This window comes from Sarcophilus harrisii, chromosome 5 (assembly GCF_902635505.1).
Source record: "Sarcophilus harrisii chromosome 5, mSarHar1.11, whole genome shotgun sequence".
NCBI classification, from domain to species: domain Eukaryota; kingdom Metazoa; phylum Chordata; class Mammalia; order Dasyuromorphia; family Dasyuridae; genus Sarcophilus; species Sarcophilus harrisii.
Window position 1 is genome coordinate 227214762 of NC_045430.1, and position 21068 is coordinate 227235829.

Below are 21068 nucleotides of genomic sequence, written 5' to 3' on the forward strand. Positions count from 1 at the left end.
CCTCTCCTCGCCCCACCGACAGTCAGCATTATTCACGAGGGAGACAAGAACAAGAAGCTCCCAGCTCGGAATGGCTGCCGGACGAGACGAGTCTCCTGCCTAACGAGCTGGCACTCCGGCCCGGGAGCGCTGCTCCTCAGCCCCTCCCCACACTCCAGCGGCGGCCAGCGCCGGTTAGCCGAGTGACCGCCGATTTTGGAGGCTCCCAGGTCCCGACACCGGGAAGGAAGGGGGCCAGGGCCAGAAGCTTCCTTCCCAGCCTCGGCCTAGGCCCGGCCTTCCCCGGAGCAGATGACACCGGGCCACGCCTTCGGCTTGTTTTCCAGAGGGCTGGGGGTCCCCACCCCCACCCCGCGCAAGGCTCTCTGGGGGGGAGCCCAGCTGGGCCAGGCAGGCCCGGGCCCGGTGGGGGTGGGGCAGCCAGGACATAAGCCCCCCGAGGGGGAGAGGGGGGCAAGCTAGCGGCCCGGCGCAAGTGCAGGCCCAGGCCCAGCCCTGGGCCCGGACCCAGGCCCGGGCCGGCCTCTGCCGCCGTTTACCGTTCCCTGTACCCCGTCCCCCGTCAAGACAGAGCAGGCGAAGGGGAGAGGGACAGACCAGCCGGACGCACTCCCCGCGAACCCCTCACCTGGATTTGCCCACCCCGCTCTCCCCAATGATTAGGATCTTCAGGGTGGTCAGTACGTCCTCATCCATCCTGGCCCCCGCTCGCAGCTCCTGAGCCAGCTGGCCGCCTCACTCCGGCGCTCTCCCCTTCTCTGAGGGGGAGTGGCCTGCGCATGCGCGAGTCACCGCCGGCCGCCGCTGCCGGTTTTTTTTTTTTTTTTTTTTAACCGGGTCTATTTGGGTTACGGGTGAAGCTCCCAAAAGTCGCCTCTACCCTCCCCCGCCCAGATACAATTCTGCGCCTGCGCAACTCAAAAGGCTCTACGTCTTCCGGCTGTCGTGCTGTCTCTCTTACGCAAGCGCATTCCCAAAGGGAAGCCGGAGTGGTTTGCTTTGACCTTTGCCCGGCAGATAGCTCCGCCCATATACCTGCTCTCTCCCCGCCCCCTTTTTCTCCACCACCTCCCCTAACGTGAGGAGGAAGTCTCTAGCTTCTAGATGACGTAACCCAGAGATGAAGATGCTCATTTGTTTCATCCCACGTGGCGGCCCCTTTTTCAATATATTAACAATTCAAAAATTCAGTAATTAATATTGAATAATATTCAATATGTTGAAAAAATATTAACCTAGAAACCTATTCTTTACAAACCTTAAAGCGCGGCAAAAATCAGATTATTTTTACCTGCAAGATTCTGGGGAAAAGCTACAAAAACATGTAAAACTCAGGCTCTATTTCCCAACTTGTTTTATTAATATTTTTATTAATAATTAATTAATTTAAAATTAATCAATTAAAATAAAGAATTAATAATATTATTAATAATAGTGTCCGAAGCGAATTTTATATGTGTGTGCGCCTGTGTCTATGATGGGGGAACCCTGAAACCGTCCTCCTCGAAACTGTTCTTGACTTTTGGGGTGAGCCCTGAAACTCTCCAGACTGGGACCCGCCCTTAGGAGCAGCTAAGTGGTTTCATTAAGATGGGCCCAGGACCACTCCCTGCTCAGCTCGAACTTAAGTGGTCTCTTTTAGCTGGAGATCTGGATTTCTATGGACCCCTATTGAGTGGCTCAAGGCCACTCCCAGGAAGTGGTCTCCTCTAGGCCTGGGGGCAAGGACAACACTGAAAGAATCCCATTCAATGAGATGAACCAAATCCGTTTCCAATGGAGCAGTGATGAACTGAACCAGCTACACCCAGGGAAAGAACTCTGGGAGATGTCTATGAACCACTACATAGAATTCCCAATCCCTCTGTTTTTGTCCGCCTGCGTTTTTGATTTCCTTCACAGTACACTATTTCAGAGTCTTGACTCTTTTTGTACAGAAAAATAACTGTTGGGACATATATTGTATTTAACATATACTTTAACATATTTAACATGTATTGGTCAACCTGCCATCTGGGGGAGGGGGCGGGGGAAGGAGGGGAAAAGTTGGAACAAAAGGATTTGCAATTGTCAATGCTGAAAAATTACCCATGCATATATCTTGTAAATAAAAAGCTATAATTTAAAAAAAGACAGAATCCCATTGAAAAAAAATCTCATTCAACTGAAACCTCAGTTTCAGATTCCTTATTAAAAAAGGGCCACTCAGGGCTCATTTCTTTGCAGAGCCCAAAAGCAGGACCAGCCTTGTCAAGGAACCCCTCTCTCTCTCTCCTTGGCATAGCTGCCTGCCAGGACCCTTTGCATTCTCTTCTCAGTGTTAACCCCTTTTAATCTCTCCCTTTCTGCCAGGATTTCTATGCTAGACCTTTATTTCTCTATCAGGACCTTGCCACTAAGGACATCAGCCTCCTAGCAAAAGCTGACCTCTCAGTGCTAATAAACTTTTTGCCAGGCTAACTTTTCAGGTTTCTGAATTCTTTCCCGTTGGACCAGCTCTGATCAGAGTTCCCACAACTCTCTGCCCTGGGCCAAACCTCACCATATATACATACATAAAATAAATATTTTAATACAATTGTTTCCTTTGTAATTCTGTATATTTGATTCTATTCATTTAAAAAAATGATTGTGAGAAAAGGCCTAAGAGTTTTATCAGGCTGTCCCAAAAGGTTAAGAACTTCTGTTGTTGAACTCAAAGCTTTGTAAAATCTCTTCCATAAATTAGCTCATTTAAGCCTCAAAATAACCCAATAAGGTGGTTACTACAGATATTTTACCAATGAAGACTCTGAAACTGGAAAAGGTTAAATGACTTACAGATAGTATGGAAAGAGATAATGGCAATAACAATAGCTGGCATTTATATAGGATTTTAAAATTTGCAAAACACTTTTTATATATTGTTTCATTTCATCCAGATTTGAGGGGGGGCTCATACAGACAGAAAACTCCTTCTTACCTGAACCTAATTAACATAAGTAATACAAATAGCAAATAGAAAAGTAATACTGATTAGAAAATACCAGAAATTATACCAGTGAATGAGATCTCCAAATGGAATAAGTTACCTCAACACAAACCAAGAGAGTAGGCTGGATCTCATTTAAGGGAGATAAGCAAGAAATGAACCAACTTCTCTTACATGTCTAAAACTTCTTTCTCTCTTGAAGAATGTCTAGAATCCATTCATCTTTCCCCAAAACCTTGACCAACTCTGTTCCTCAGATAGGTATAGTACTCAGCATTGAAGCGGGTTGTGGTTCCTTTTAGAAACTATATTTCCTATTGATCTGTAATCCCTTTCAGATTCTCAGAAGTGGGTGGTGGTCCCTTTAGCATCAGTCTTGCTCTACATTTTCCCATCAATTATGAGTCTCTTTCCACATATCCAACTAAAGGTAAAATTCCCCAGGCTTGAAAACTCTTTTTTTTTTTTTTTTTTTAAAGTCTTAGTTCATTTTTAAGTTTTAATAGATTTGATAGCTTACATCAGAGATGGGGAATCTCTTTTCTGCCATGGGTCATTTGGATATTTATAACATCATTCACAGGTCCTGCAAAATTATCGACTTAAATACACACACATATATGTATACATCCATACACATAGATATACATGTGTATGTATATTGTGGCACATAAAAAGTTCAAGAGACATAATTTCTGGGTATTCAATCATTTTATTAATTATGTCTAGCAATAAAAAGTATTGGTCATTTGGCCATCTCTCATGAACCATAGATAGATTATGGCAGCTTCTTGATGCTTATATGCCCTTGGAAGAATTGGTATTCTTGACAAATGGCAATCAAATTGGTAAACAATGAGAGGCAGCTAGGTGGCCCAGTGGATAGAGCAACAGCCCTGAAGTTCAAATCTGACCTCAGACACAATACTTCCTGGGCAAGTCACTAACCCCAGTTGCCTCGAAAGAAAGAAAGAAAGAAAGGAAAGAAAGAAAGAAAGAAAGAAAGAAAGAAAGAAAGAAAGAAAGAAAGAAAAGAAAGAATGAAAGAAAGAATGAAAGAAAGAAAGAAAGAGAGAGAGAAAGAAAGAAAGAAAGAAAGAAAAGAAAGAATGAAAGAAAGAATGAAAGAAAGAAAGAAAGAGAGAGAGAAAGAAAGAAAGAAAGAAAGAAAGAAAGAAAGAAAGAAAGAAAGAAAGAAAGAAAGAAAGGAAAGAAAGAAAGAAAGAAAAAGAAAGAAAGAAAAAAAGAAAGCCATAATAGAACATAATGGGCTTCCCCCCTTGGGTGAAGTCTGAACAAGACTGAGAAGAAAGCTATAATTCTCATTGGGACGACTGCAATGTTCTTTGGGTGCTGGCTGAATAATCTACAAGGAGATGATTTCTTAGTCCTGACTCAATAATCATAAGAGAAATAACCATTTTTCTCATTATGACACATGATAATACATACTAAAGGCAAAATATATGGCATAAAAGAAGCCCATAAGAATGTGACATCACCAAGAACTGTAGTGGGACAGTAAGAATAGAGGGAAGGGAAGATGGGACTTGAGATGGGCTTTAAGGGGAGGAGAGAGGATTTAGATAAGAAAAGGGAGGGAGAAAAGAATGGCTATGAGACAAATATATGAGTAGGAATGTACACTGTGTCTCCAAGAGAAATAGCAAATACAACAGAGAATCTAGAAGATAAGATGGAAAAGTTGGGAGGGGTCAGATTGTGAAAAGCTTCAAATGCCACAAGTTTGACTTTATAATGTATATAAAATACACAACTGGAAGCTAACATTTTATAAGGAAAAAAAACATGCCTATAAACAAGTATGTTCAAATAAATTCAAAAATTTTTGAGGAGAAAGTACTAGCAACTAGAGGGATCAGGAAAGGTATGATGTAGAAAGTGGCACTTGAATCTAGTTCCGAAGGTAATTGGAAATTCTAAGACAGAGGTGAGGAATATGGGGAAGAGATGGGGAAGAATCTATGTAAAAGACAGAAGATGGGGTATGATGCATAAAGAAAAGCAGGAAGGGCAGTTTGTCTGGATTATAGAATACATAATATGTAATTATAATTATATATTATAAATGTATAAATATTATAAATACAAACATATAATACATAACATATAATAAAGCTACAAAAGTAGGTTGTACCCAGATTATGAAGGACTCTATCGAAGAGTCTCAAACCCTACAGTGAGTTAGGGGGGTGTCTACCCCAAACATGTAGACTTCTCCTGGTGGAATAAGTGGATGAGAACAATTTGTTCCAAAAGCCTCATGTAGGCAGGTGAAGCAGGTACTGTGGATTGCTTAAACTTTAGTTAGACTAAGCTGTATCTTAAATCATCACCAGGCATATCGACTGTTCTGCTACTGGATAATCGTGGCTTTAGAGGAAAGAGTGAGGGTAATAACTTCATGTGACTCTGTTTCACTTAAATCCAATTTATGTACAAATCAAAAAAAAAAAAGAAAAGAAAAGAAACTAAACAACGAAACAAAGGGATTTTGTATTTGATCTTAGAAATAATAAAGTATTACTGAAGTTTGTTGAGAAGGGGAGTAAGTGGTCAGAATTATACTTTAGGAATGTCACTGGCAACTAAGTGGAATCGAATTGAAGAGGGAGAGAGAGACTTAAAGTAGGGAAATGGTCCAGGCAAGAATAATGGGGTCTGGTCTAGAGCAAATGTGAGTAGAAAGAGGACAGATATTAGAGAGGATGAAGAAGTATAATTGACAAGACTTGCCAACTGATTGGATTATTGAGTATGGGGAGTGAGGAATTGGAGTGGAGAACATAAATAACTCAAAGTATGGGGGGGGTGCCTTTAAAAGAAAAAGGGAGGTATGTTTAGTGAAAGGGTTTTTAGTATTTAGTTTTTAATTAGATTTTGGAGTGTATGAAAGGGAATAACATATAGTAAGGCTACAAAAGTAAGTTGTACCCAGATTATGAAGGAGTCTCCCAAAAAGTCTCAATCACTATAGGGAATTAAGGGGTTATCTACCCCCAGCCAAATATGAGAAAATTAGACAACTGTAATTATCAAGATGCGAAATGATGTAAACCTACATTAGATCAGTAAGAGTTGAAGTGGATAGGAAGGGGTGTATGACAAAAACATGATAAAGAGATAAATAGGCCATGGTCCCTGTCTGGAAGAAGTTGGAAGAAGGAAGAGAAGGTAGCTAAGGGAATAAAGGAGTGTATAGAGAGGTAGAAGGAAAACATATTTTATAATCCTTCTTTTGGGCTACATTACATATGGTTGCGAATTTAGGATTTTAGGATGAGACATTAAAGAATGCCTAGTCTAACATTCTAATTTTACAGACGAATAAATGAGTCACAAAGAGACAGACAACAACTACAACTAACAAAGGAAATTACTAAGCTTAAGGGTCTTGTCCAAAGTCACGTGGAAAGTCATTGGCAAAGTCAGGATTAAAACCTAACTTTTCAAACTCTGAATCCATTAAGTTTTCCACTATACAATTCTCCTGAATAGGTATTCAAAAATATGAAAGTAGAGACTGGGAGATGGGAACTGGGGGGAGGGAACAGTTGTCAACCCCTTTAGATGCCTTCAGTGATTCAAATGCCAACTGTATCCCTTCCAAGATGTATAATCTGGGACAAGTCACTTAGCCTTTAAACCTAATCTGTAAAATCAGAGTGATAACCCTTATGCTACCTGCCTTACAGCTTATTGGCTGAGCTAGGGTGGGACCTCAGAGGTCATCTAGCCTAGTCCCTTTATTTTATGTAAAAAGAAATTGAGGGTCAGAGAGTTTTAATTCCTTTTCCAAAGCTACAGAGGTAATAGGTACCAAAAATGTGACTCTGGAGCCCATGTTCTTTCCTTTGTACTAAAGTTCTTTATAACTTGGGCAAGGAACACATCCTGGTAATTTAAAACAGGATAATAATAATAATAAAGGAGCTTTTAAAAGTGAGTTATTATTATAACTTGATTGTAAGCCCCTATTAGTTCCTGTAGGAATTAGGAGATAGAGTATTGAATGTAGGATCAAGAAGACCTCACTTTGAATCCTACCTCAGATTTCTATTAGCATGAGATCCTTAATCAAAAGCATATGGGGTGATTAGGGAGGACCAGCATCTCTGGTGGGAGCGTTTGCTGAACCCTCTTCAGGATCACTCAGCCACCTTTGGTGTTCATCCAACTGTCACCCAACTCTCACCTGTGGCTCCAAGAAGCTGTAACATGCACAAAGACATCTGGTAACTCATCTCAGCAGTGTAGCTAAACCAGGTTCAGGGTAACCAGTGGTCCTCAAATCCATCATTAAGATAGGAGTGTGTCTACTCTAAGCATGTGAAGACTCCCCCACCCTCAAGTGGAATGGGTGAATGTGAACAATTTGCTTCCAGAGCCATGAAGGCAGCTGAGGCAGGGGTTGTGGAGCACATTTGCAGCGTCCTGGACCATTGCCAGTCACCTTGACTTTTGTCACTGGACTGAGATGACTCTGTATGAGAGAATAATGATGATTTTGTACAACTCTGCCTCTCTTCAAACCAATTCATGCCTAAGTTAAGACATCACCCATGAAGTCATTGATGTTCTGAAAACTAAGGACAAGCAACAACTAGCTTTGTCATTTAACTAACCTCTTTGAGTCTCATCTATAAAGGGAGGGGATTTGGCTCAAGGATCTCTGGATTGTCTTCTAGCTCTAAATCTACAATCCTATGTCTAGCTAATTCATTCTTCATATAGGGAACAAACATTCACATCCTAACAAGGTACAAAATATCCTAAGCCTTTTTCTCATTCTACCTAAAAGCCCTGCTTCATCTGCCTTCTCATCTCTTGAGGCTTCCCTTTACTTCATATTCTCATATTGTCCAATGGTAACCTTTTTATATTTTATTTTGAATAGTCTTTTATTCTTATTTCCATTTAGAAACACATATTATTACATAGTTTTGCTCTGCCTTTCAGTGTTCTTTATTATATTGTTAATAGTATCCACCCTCAAACTCCGTTTCTTGCCCAAAATACAGAACCTGGTTCTGTTTTAGGCTATGGTCAAAGCCCAAACACATTTTATTGATTGTTTTTCTTGGCTTAGCTTTGAATATCTTCTCAGAAGAATGTACTTTGTGGACATCAGTGAGTTTTCATTTTTTATTATGTGGTGTTGGTGGCTTTAGCATTTCCAATAGGAGACAATTGAAAAAGAAGCATCATTAATGTTATTATTTTATAATGTATGGTCTTATTCACTGTGATATGTAAGCTTTGGGGCTCAGTTAATGCAAGTGCCATTTCGAGCCACATTGGAGAGGGGGAAAAAAAACATATTTTGAAAGTATTTCACATTGCCTGGTCCACTTTGCTTTTCATTAATATTGTTTCTTTTTTTCCCTGACTTTGGAAATAAGCCAGTAAGTGCATAGAGTATGTGCCCAAAATGTTAATCAGCCAAGACAGAAACCAGCTTTCAGTAGCAGAGTAAAAGAATCCAGGGGGGAAAGCAGCTGTTTCCTTAGATTGACTAGCAAAAAGAATGTGGACAGAAATAGGTAATGAATTATTGCTAACTTCCATTGACAATAGATTATCATTGATAATGATAATAACTTATATGTTTTTTTCAGTTTCCAGTATTTTATTGACATGTGTTCTTATAAATCATACCATATCAAGTACATCCCAAGCTATAGTATTTTATAATTTCATTTGTCTATGTCTCTGTGTGCCTTGTTCAGCTGTTGACTATTACCACACTCTCTCAGCCAGTGATTTTCAGCTACTCTGCCATGACATACTTTGGAGAAGTGAAAGAATGGTTTTGAGAGAAGTAGTTTCCTAAAATGAAATAGAAATTTTAAAAGAATAAAACTGAGTGAAATAAAGTCATTTTTAAAAAGGAAAATCAACTTAATAAATTGTGAAAATGAGAATTTCACTTTGATTTTTTAAATATTAAGTCAACCCTAACCAGTAAAGAGTGAGACAGACTAGAATAAGGGGCCAACACCAGAGCCAGTGTGTTGAAATGGAAAGAGAACTAGGTTTAGAAGCACAGTTTTCTGGGATAGAACCCCAGCTCTGCTACTTATCTGACTTTAAACAAGTCATGTTACTTCCTAGGTCTTATTCATCTGTAAAATGAGGGAATTGGATCATATGATATTTAAGGTTCCTTTCAACTTTAAATCTGTGATCCTAAGATGAAAGTTATTTAGAATGATTGCAAAGTCCTACTTTGGGGTTCAAAAAATTGATTACCCAAATATAGGAGAAGGGTGGGATGTCTAGACAGCTGTTTGAGTAAGGGGGGAAAGCAGGTGGTTTTAGAGAACTGAAAGCTTGGTGTAAGCCGACAGTGTGTTAAGGCTAATGGGCTTTTAAATTCCATTAATAGAGATACAGTGTCCGGTGTCTTAGAGCACTTGGCCGTGGTCAGACCACAGCTGGTATATGGTCTTCAGTTCTGGGAAACAAAGTTTGGGTAGGACACTGACAGAATAAAAGAATTCAAAACATGATCTTTGAAAATTAGCTAAAAAGAAATAAGGATATTAGCCTAAAAAAGTGAAATCTCAGCAAAGCTGCTGTGATTGTTGTTTTCCAGTATTTGACAGACGGCTGTATGAATGATTAGAGCAGCTTTTGCTGGATCCCAGAGGGAATAACTAAGGGAGAGTTTGCATTTAGTCTCTATGTAAGGAAAAACATTCCTAGCAATTATAATTATTCCAAAATGGAATGAATTGTCTCCAGAGACTGCAGTCTCCATCAATGAAGCTTTTCAAGTGAGGTTCCTGTCAAGAATATTGGAGATTTCTGTTCCAAGTATGGGTTGGACTTAATGTCCTTTGAGGTCCCTTTTTAAAGTCTGACATTCTATGATTAATATAAAAAGATCTGGCATGAAAAAACATAGCTTCTGGTCTCTAGGATACCATGGAATAAGGTATTAGAAAAACCTCAAAAGAAATAGTGTATATAAAACACTTTAACTGAAGAAAAACACTTGCCTTTTTGTAATTTCAGAGTTGGAAGGACCTTAAAAAACTATCTAGTTCAATCCACAAGCAAACAAGAGTCCCTTCTAAAATATACCTAACAAATAAATTATCCAGTCTTTACTTGAAAACCTCCAAGGAAGGTAAATCCACTCTCAGACAGAATAGTTTATTCTGATGTAAGTTAGCGCTTATTAAAAGTTTTTCCATGTTTCTGCCTCCTCACCCACCCTTTGTTTCTACTTCTGTCCTCTAGCATTCAGCAAAACAAGTTTATGGTCTTTCACAGAGTAGACCATCAAAATGAATAATTTTGTATAAACAACTTCAAAACCTAGTGCTTAAGCAAAGGAAAATTTCCCCTAAATTTTAAATATTTCTTTTATAGATTCTGCACATTGTCACATCTAGTCATGATTGCAATGAACACTTCATGGAGAATAAGATGGTTAGAGCCTACAAGTTTAAAATATTGCCCATTGTCCAGGAAGAAAACTCTAGGTTTACACAGACCAGGTTCAATTCTGGTTACTTCTCACATAAGCATACTCTTATAAGCTTAGGGAGTCCCCCCTTTCCCCCCCCCCCCGAGTTTTCCCTGAAAACATCAAAACTTTGCTTGTTTCTAAAGCTCTAAAGAAAAGGTAAAAAGATTCCTCAGCAAAGCACTCAGGCCAGCAATAAATCAAATATAGAAAGGCCTGAATTAACTAGCAAAAAATAAAATGAAAATACAAGGCTTAGCACATAAGCCTATAATTAGTCAAGACAAGTTTCTTTTCATCTCCATTTAGCCCCCTTTCCTCCACAAATATCTATAGTCCTCCAGACATAATATTGTCTTGGGATTGAGATCCCTGTTTCAGAAGAGGAAAACTCTTTAAGAGAATCAAGTAATCCACTCTTCAGTGCTATACAATTCCAGGGGCTATACAATCCTCTTGTCTTATACTATTTCTTGAAGTTCAAATACTCATATAAGGGAAACCTCTGGAGCTCTCCTAGAGATTTGATTGCTTTTTCCTGGACCTACCCAATCCACTCAATTCAGAATACTAGATAAGAATCAAGATTCTTGACTATAATCCTTGATGCTTAGAGCTAGTTTATGATTTCCATATCTTAATCACAAAAAAAAAAAAAACTGGAAGCTCATATATATCAAAGAGAAGTTTATTCCAGAGAATGCAGATTGCATTATTATCAACTTTGTACTATTAAAAAAATATATACTTTCTCTTTCCTTTCCAATCCACTTTTCACACTTTCCAAAATATCAAATATAATCACTATATATCCCTACTTGAATACTTTCAATGGCTCTCCTTTGCTTACTAGGTAAAATAGAAAATCCATAGCTTGTCATTCAAAGACTTTCCCAATAAACTATCAACCTCACCTTTCCAAAAATATTTCATATTATACCATTTTGCATGATTGTTTTCCAGACAGAATACTATCAGAGCATGCCCAGGAATTTGTTATTTTTTTCAGAAAAAAGTGACTTGATGTCCCTCTCAGTTAATAAATTGATCAGTAAATATTTACTAAGTGTCTATTATATATCAGGCATTATATTAAGTGTTTCATAACAAAAGTTCACATTTGATAAACTACCATCAATTGGGTCAGCACTTTGAATTGTCTTCCTGGTAGTGTGGAAAAGCTGAATTTGCACCAATCCATTGATAGATGTTTTTCTTTTTATTCCCCTTTTGACAAATGACACTAACAAGCAAGATATCTCTGTGACATTAGGGAAACGCTCTGATTATGGCATAAAAACACTTGATACAGGGATCTATTCCATTACCTTGGCTCCAAGCTTTGACCAAAACCAGACTATTGTATAATCCATGGGTAATGTTGAGAACCCAACACTCTGGATTTATGTGGATCAGGTTTGATTTTAGGGATTCTCATAAAATCCTCTCTTTGGCTCATTTTAACCCCAATCAAATATCTCTGAAAAATTCAGAGTTTAGGCCAAAGGGCCTCAGTTCTTGTAGAAGCACTGAGTTTACAATGTCAGATATAGGACGGCCTTCATTTCAAACCACAGAGAGAGTGGTCGTCTCTGGTCTAGGTTCCATTTCTCTGCATCCCTCTCTGATCCTCTTGAAGACCTATTTGTTTACATAGTCCCAGGACAAAGAAAGATCTCAAATTCACAGTAGACTGACCCAATTAAAAAATCCCTTCAAAGACCAGAACTCAATAAATCAGTGAAGATTGTTAGAACAATCAAGGAAACATAATGAATGTCTTAAAATAGTAGTTTCATCCTTTAATCAAGTTGACTCGTTTCTCTTGGTCAGTCCCCTAAAATTTCCCTATAATACTTCAATAATGTGCTATGTAGATGAATTATGTAGTCACAACCACATTAGGGATTAAAGCCAGACTTATAAGGCTCCAAAATTCTCAGCAATCTGCTTAGATAAATCATGGAAAAACTGACCTATTATAAAAGAAGGAAAAAGTTTCAGATGAATGCAGAGAGAGAGAGAGAGAGAGAGAGAGAGAGAGAGAGCACTGTTACCATGTTCTTTGCTCTCAAAATTCCAGAAGGCCACTGTGGTCTATTTTGCCAGAAATATCTAGCAGTTCTCATAAAATGTTGATATATGTGCTGTTTATATCCATATTTTTTTGTACATATTACATCAAACTGCCAAATCTGAAAACCAGCAGGCCAATTTTGTAGTGAAATGAGGGGATAAAAGTAGACCTGAGGAAAGTTTGCATCAAAAAACCTCCAAATAATTCAATTTTATTTAAAACTTTTTAACAAGAACTAAGAGTATTAATGCTGACTATTTTTTCTGTCCTTTCTCCCCTGAAATGTCTCAAAGAAGTTAAAAAAAATTCATTATTTCATTATTATGAAAAATATTATGAGCTTTGGTTGTTTTCTATGTAGTGCATTGAATTCTAAATACAAAGTGCCATGGGGGGTAGGAGCGAATAAGACAATCTCTGGTTCCATAAAATTTAAGTCTTGCTGCTTTTATTTGATACTTGTCCTAGCTAAAGAGAAGGCACAAGCCTATATTCTGTATTTTGAGAAAGGCAAAGGCAAAGTAAGGAAGGACTGAGAATGGAAGAGACCACGATTAATATGTTTCAGCCAAAAAGAGCAATCAGTAAATCAGTCAGTAAACATTTTTAAGGACTAACTATATGCCAGTGCTGGGGATACAAAGAAAGGCAAAAATAGAGTGTCTGCTCTCAGGAAGCCCACAGTCTAATGGGGGGAGACAGCACGCAAACTAGTGTGTTCAAAATGCAAAGTGGATAAATTGAAGATAATCAATAAGGGGAAAGCACTAGAATTAAGGGACCTCAGGAAGGGTATCTTGTACAACGTTGGTACTTGAAGGAAATGAAGGAGGTCAACAGACAAACATGAGGAAGGGAGACAATGCCAGACACGGGGGACAGCCAGGGAAAATGTCCAGAATGTGGAAAGGGAGTCTCTTGTGCAAGGAAGCACAAGGGAGGCCTTACCTGTAACAGGGCTCTAATTGGTGAACATTTTTTAATGAATATGAACTATTCTCCAAAATCTAATATACTGAGCTGATGAGTAAAAAAGGGAATGTACAGGTAACTTTAGGTATAAAACCACTGTGCCAGGATCTTCATTATTCAGAAATTGTCTCTTAAAGGACTCAACCTAGTAAATTGTAAATTCTCAGGTAAATTGCCAAAAGGGTGATAGACTAGAAGAAGGCACACAATAGCCAGTATGTGAAATTTTTTTTTCTTGAATATACTTTTTTTGTTGTACCAAGATTGTGTGTGTGTTGAGGTAAGGATTGTTAGGGGTAGTGGGTAGCAAATTTCAGGGTACAGTGGCAGGGGAATGATATACGAATGCAAAAATAATGGAAGAAATTAATAAATGAGTATAATAATATATGAGAATATCTATAATATAATAAATATATGAGAGAATATTCTCATACATTATGTTACATATACATTTTCATATATAGGAATTCAAAAGGGGACACAGACAAGTAGGATAGTTTTTACTGGATTAAATTTACTATCTACTTTAAAATTATACAGATAGGTGACCCAGTAGATGTAGCAATGGATTTGGAATCAATAAGACTCATCTTCATGAATTCAAATCCAGCTTTAAATAGGTATCAGCTGTGTGACTCTGGGCAAGTCACTTCACCCTGTTTGCCTTAGATTTTGCATATGTGAAATGATCTGGATAAAACCCCAAATGGAGAGGGAGCTATGACAGGCAACTTGTCTGAGTTCTCCCCCAAATACCTTTAAATTACGTCATAAAGTAATACCTGGAACAAGACGACATGAAATAATTTCCAGCCAAAGAAAACTTAGAAAGTCAGCAGGAAAGCTCTGTCACCTCTGGGTGAGAATAGAGCCTAGACCCCAGCAAATCAGGAGCAGGCCTTGGGAGTCACTAAATCAGCAATAGCAGCAGCTGCTTCTGGAGCTGTTAGTTCACAGTCCAAGAAAGTAGTAAACACCTCTCCTTAAACCATATCACCTTGGAGGAGCTAAAAACTTGCAGGTCCCTGGATATATGTCTGAATACAAGGGCACAAAATCCCTGAAGCTTGGGTTAGTGCACCGACTATCCTGGAAACAGAATCCTACTTTAACAAAGAGTTCAAAGTCAAGAAGTAGGCTAGGAAACAACAGGGAAAAAAAAGTTCTTACCATAGAAAGCTATTATGGTGACAAGGAAGATCAAAACACTCACTCAAAAGAAGATAACAAAACTCCTACGTCCAAAGCCTCTAAGAAAAATCTGAATTGGTCTCAGGCTGTGGAAGAGCTCAAAAAGAATTTAGAAAATCAAATAAAAGAAGTTTTAAAAATTGATATGAACATTTTCAGAATGTATAGACATATTTTTAAAATGCTCTAATTCACTATTGATTAGAGAAATGCAAATTAACACAATTCTGAGGATCTATTAAATTGACAGAAAAGGAAAATGACAAATGTGGGGGAAATGAGACATTAATGCATTGTTGATGGAATTAAGAACTGATTCAGCCATTCTATAGAACAATTTGAAACTATGCCCAAAGGGCTATAAAACTATATCCTTTGGCCTAACAATACCACTGTTAGGATTATATCCCAAAAGAAATTTTTTTTAAAAGGAAAAGGACATATATATATATATATATATATACACATATATATATATATATATATTTATATTTATTTATTTATAGCAGCTCTTTTCTGATGGCACAGAATTGGAAATTGAAGGAATGTCCATCAATTCAGAAAAGACTAAATAAATTGCAACATGTACTAATGATGGAATAGTATTGTCCTATAAGAAATGATGACCAAAATGCTCTCAGAAAAATCTGGAAAGACTTACATGAAAAATGAAACATATACAAAGTAATAGCAAAATTATGAGATTATCAGCTGTGAATGACTTAATTATTCTCAGTAATACAGTGATCCAAGGCAGCTCTACAGGACTTATAATGAAAAATGCTATCTATCATCCAGAAAAAGAACTGATGGTGTCTGAATATAATTTGAAGTATACTTTTTTTACTTTATTTTTCTTGAGGGCTTTTTTAAAATCTATGTTTTGTTTTTATAACATGACTAATATGGAAATGCTTTGCATGATTAGACATGTATAACCTATATGGAATTTTTTGCTTTCTCAATGAAAGGAGCTAGGGAGAGAAGAAGGAAGAGAACTGTTAAAAAACTGTTTTTGCATGTAATTGGGGAAAATATAATACTAAATAAATTCAAAAAAGAAAACCCCAAATAGGGTCATGAAAAATCAGACACAACCGAACAATTTTAAAATCAAGACATACATAATAGAGATTTATAGAGAGATGTATAGTTATCTATACATAATATTCTTTGGTTCTTCTTTATAAATGAAAATATTTGCATCTGCTGGTGTTTAAGTTCATAATAAAAATTATACAAAGAAAACTTGTTTTTCAAAAGGAATGCTTTCCCTCCTCATCTCTACCTCCTGGCTTCCTTAGTTTTCTTCAAACCCTAGTTAAAATCCAACTTTCTACAAGAAATCTCTCCTAATCCCTCTTAATTCTAGTGACTTTTCTCTTTGGATTATTTCAATTTATCCTGCATATAGTTTGTACATAGTTATTTGCATGTTGTCTTCCCCATTAGATTGCAAGAAATTCCAGAGCAGAGACTGTCTTTTACCTTTCTCTTCCCAGAGCTTAGTAGAGTGTAGCACATAGTAGGTCCTTAATACATTTTTATTAACTAATTCACTGACTAAAGGAGCCCTGGGCTGAGTGGTTTTGATGTATAACAATCAGATCAAACTCTGAAGCATCAAATTACCTCCCTATTCCCTGAATAGTTTTAATTTCTTTCTCTAATTATTTGTCTACTCCTTTATTATGAACATTGCATTTCCAAATACATAGGAAAAGGCATCTAAAAGGTGACCTCAATATTCAAGTGAAACTCTTTAGCTGAGATATTGATCTTGCAAAAACTGATTTTTAGGCCAGAGATCTGTGATATGCATAGAGTTTGGCTAAAGGACTTGGCTCAGAACAGAAGAATTCTGACTAAAGGTGGAGGGAGAATTGGCTGTAAATTTATAAAGGAATGAAGAATAGGCAGTCACTGAACACAGGGTAATTTTAGGGGTTCTACAAGGTCTCAACTTCCCCCTCCCCCAAATATCTCCCTCATCAGCCTGGCTGATTCCAATTAAGTTCCAGTGTATGAAAGGCCAGAGTTACAAGGTAAATGGTACCTTAAAAGCAGGGATTAGAAGATTAGTATCCACAACTAAAATAGCTAGGATTAAGGAGAGAGAGAGAGAGAGAGAGAGAGAGAGAGAGAGAGAGAGAAGAGAAGAGAAGAGAAGAGAAGAGGAGAGGAGAGGAGAGGAGAGGAGAGAGAGGAGAGGAGAGGAGAGGAGAGGAGAGGAGAGGAGAGGAGAGGAGAGGGAGAGGAGAGGAGAGGAGAGGAGAGGAGAGGAGAGGAGAGAAGAGGAGAGGAGAGGAGAGAGAGAAATGAGAGAGAGAGAGAAACGAGAGAGAGAGAGAAAGAGAGAGAGAGAGAGAGAGAGAGAGAGAGAGAGAAAGGAGAGAGAGACAGACAGACAGAAACAGAGATAGAGACATAGAGACACAGAGAGAGACAGAGACAGAAACAGAGAGAGAGAGAGAGAGAGAGAGAGAGAGAGAGAGAGAGAGGAACAAAAAGAGACAGAGACAGAAACAAAATGGTAGGATTTACTGAGTAAATAATCTTGACTGGATGGAGGAGAATCTATTGATCTATTGTTTATCTAATGATCTATTATCATAGGATACCACTGAGGAAGGCAAAAGAGAGTTACATATGTAACTATGAATCTTTATAATGTATTCCTTATTTTTTAAAGTAAATACTAAATTTGACACTATCATAGGAATATGGGAATCAGACATCAACATATTTGAATGGTAGAGGGAGAAGTTGATAGAAAAAACCAACGTTGAGAGGACACACAGAAGATCCATTTTGCTGACTTTAAAATTCTTTATAGACTAAATCATGATCGTCAGAAGTTCCAAGGTAGAAGTGAGGGAAGGTGATGAGGAGAGGAAAGAGGACAAGAAGACTATTGCTCCTTCAAGCACAGCCTTGAAAATGGGGTTCAGGGACAAGTCACTCAACAAGATGATACTAAGACCAAAAAAGCAAAACGACAAAATCCAAACCAAAAAAGATTCAACCCATGAACCTATAATTTATTGGGAAACTGGGAAGGAAAAAAAAAATATATATATATATATATATATAAAACCAAATAAATCTATATAGAAAATTATTAAATGTATATTAAATATAAGACATATACAAAGACATTTCCTGGGGAGGGCAACAGCAAATTTAGGAAGGGCAATCATGGCAAGATTCTTCTAAGAAATGATGCTTGAACTTTGAAGTAAAACAGATAATCACTGTAGTCTCAAAATATAGAGAGTTTGAAGGGACACAAAGGGCATCAATGAAGATGGAGTGAATTCCAGGCATGAGGTGCAGCTTGTACAAAAGCCAGTAAGCCAAGTTTGATTAGAATGTAAAGTTCATGAAGAGAAATGATGCATGAGAAGCCTGGAAAGGTCTTCTAGAGCCTATGAAGGACTTTAAAAGCCAAACAAAAGAGTTTGTATTTTATCTTTAAGGACAAGGAAGACACTGGAGCTTCTTTACACTTCTGATAAAGAAGTGATACTCTTCAATCTGTAAATCTGGAATATCACTCTGGTAACTGGAGAGAGAATGGATTGGAGAGGGAGAGACTTTCAGGTGCAACACCATTGGGTGAATAGTTGGGATAATCCAGAGAAGTAAGGTTTGAGAGATGACAAAGATCTAGGCTAAGGTGGCGAGAAAGAGCAAGCCTGAGCTATACCATGGATAGAGACAGGGTGGGGCACTGGAGGTGCTTTGAGAAGAGAAGATTTTAGAGCAAATGTTAAAGGGAATCAGAAAAACAACCAAAGAAGAATAAAAGGATGTGTATTAATCAGGGAGCAGATTATGAAGGATTTTGAATGCCAAAGGATTTAATATTTGATTCTGCTGGTGACTAAACTACCAGAATTTATTGAGGCAGGGTAAGAGGGTAAAGTGAGGGATAAGATGTGTTTTCAGAGTTCCCCTTTCTGGCAAATTGGATAAATAGACCCCCAATTAAAGCCACCATCATATATGCCAATGGTCATTATGATTCGTTGGGCAAATACTGGTTAACATATAACATCCCTTCAACAGGGTCTAAAATATATCCATCTCTATTCTTATTTCACTTCAAAATTGGTATGTAGGCTTGTGCTTCCATCTACTTTCTGTCTTCTGTGTACTTCTAAAGCCCTTTAAGTATTGGTTTATTATTTTTAGGTCTGGAAATACAGATCTGAGTGGGTTCAGTTAGCATCCCAGATACTGGCGTCATTCACTTCCCACTTCATAAAGATATCTTTCACTTGTCTTTAGGGGATGAGTTCATCCAAAACTTACTTTATAATTTTTATAATCCACAAAATACCTTACAGATAAGGTAATAGTGGGAATAGAATGTCCATGAACTATAAGGGAAGGATAATTTCATTACAGGGTATGTCTACCATTTCTCACCTATAAATAAAAAGAATTATAACGCCTGCAGTGCCAGCCCTTGATTCCTTAATATCACATAAATAATTTATACTAATTCTGCCAGTTCATTCTCAAAGTCAATACATAGCTTGATCTCCTCAGATATCATCCTTGTCTGATACCCAGTTTGACTATCAGATACTTCCAGATCCCTGTACCTATTTGACAGATGCAAAAAGTATTTGGTACAAATCAGTTCTAATGGAGCAGTAAAGAACCGAACCAGCTACACCCAGAAAAAGAAATCTGGGAGATGACGATGAACCATTACATAGAATTCCCAATCCCTATATTTTTGCCTGCCTGTATTTTTGATTTCCTTCATAGGCTAATTGTACAATATTTCAGAGTCCGATTCTTTTTGTACAGCAAAATAATGGTTTGGACATGTATATTTATTTTGTATTTAATTTATCCCCTAATATATTTAACATGTATTGATCATCCTGCCATCTGGGGAGGGGGTGGGGGGAAGGAGGGGAAAAATTGGAACCAAAGGTTTGGCAATTGTCAATGCTGTAAAATTACTCATGCATATATAACTTGTAAATAAAAAGCTATTAAAAATTTTTTTAAAAGTATTTGGTACATTGTAGATTTTTTTTTGGTTGGTGGGGGGGGCTGAGACAATTGCGGTTAAGTGATTTGTTCAGGGACACACAGCTAAGAAATATTAAGTGTCTGAGTTTAGATTTGAACTCAGGTCCTCCTGACTTCAGGGCTGGTGCTTTGTCCACTGCACCATCTAGCTGCCCCTTACACTGTCACTTTTTGTGGTCAAAAACATGGTCTTCAGATAAGAAATAATAGCCTAATTTTTTTTAGCTTTTCAATAAAAAAGAAAGTGACATTATGGGTTATTTGTCATTATCTCCAAACTTAGCAATGCTTTCTGAAACTGGACATTCTACAGGTGCATCTTTGTTCTGCAGAAGCACCGAAAATGCTATTCATTTTTGTGGGCATGACCAGCCAGTCTGGTTAGTCTTGGTTTTTAACAAAGCCACATGCCATAACTTTCCATGTGTAGCACTCCTGTGCATTTGCCAAAAAACAGATACTCTCTACTCTTGGAAAAATGAGAAAATGTCTTCCTATTGGGATGCAATAAGACAGTGACAAAAGCAATGGCTCTAGGGTTCAAGACCTGGATTCAAACCCTGCCTCTGACATTTACTTACTCTGGTGACATTGGGCATATTTCTCAACCAACATGGGCTTTGGTTTCCTCATTTGTAAAAAAAAAAAAAAAAAAAAAAAAAAAAAAAAAATGAGGTTGATTTGTAATGTTCCTTCAAACTCTATTTACTATGAGACTCCAGTGACTAGGTAGGCAGAAATATCCAGCCCAAGAAAATATGTTTTAGGAAAATTAATCTCCTCTCTTTAAAGCTATGAGATCACTATAAGTGAATTTTTAATGCTGAATGACAAGTTTTAAGATACTATCCCCCCAGACCAGTCAAGAGTAGATTGTTCCCTATTCTCCTCGCCCTATAAAAGAAATATTGTATTTGGGAAAGAAGCAAAAACAGCTACCGGAATTTAATTCCTGTATCATCTTGCCTTGCTACACGCAATAATTAGTAAACCTAGACTGGGCTGTACTCCCTAAACTTGTCCGATGATTCATTAATTGAGCACTGAGTCTGATGGTTATTTTAACTGCAGATTCATGACTATTTTCAGACACAGAATCTTCTTCTATGTCAACCTGAGTCTTTATTCTTTGATAAGAATTAGAGAAATTGGTGTTTGAGGAGAGGAGGAAATGTGATGTCAATCCAATTTTCTTTCTTTGCATAGTTATTCTTGGAAATGTTCTTCCTCCATGTGTGTCCAACATAGTATGTAGCAAGAATGCATCACCTACCAGGACATTTCCTCTTCCCCCCTGTACC

At 37.8% G+C, this 21068-nt stretch overlaps 1 protein-coding gene across 1 annotated transcript in view; it reads right to left on the reverse strand.

Moving 5' to 3' along the window:
• The window catches only part of RAB18 (RAB18, member RAS oncogene family), a 43892-nt gene extending 43020 nt beyond the window's left edge, over nucleotides 1-872 (reverse strand). Inside the window, exon 1 of the mRNA XM_003771850.4 lies at nucleotides 629-872. Coding sequence (XP_003771898.1) covers nucleotides 629-696 — 68 coding nt within the window. The 5' untranslated portion in view covers nucleotides 697-872. The remainder of the gene's footprint in view (nucleotides 1-628) is intronic.
• Nucleotides 873-21068: the final 20196 nt, after the last annotated feature.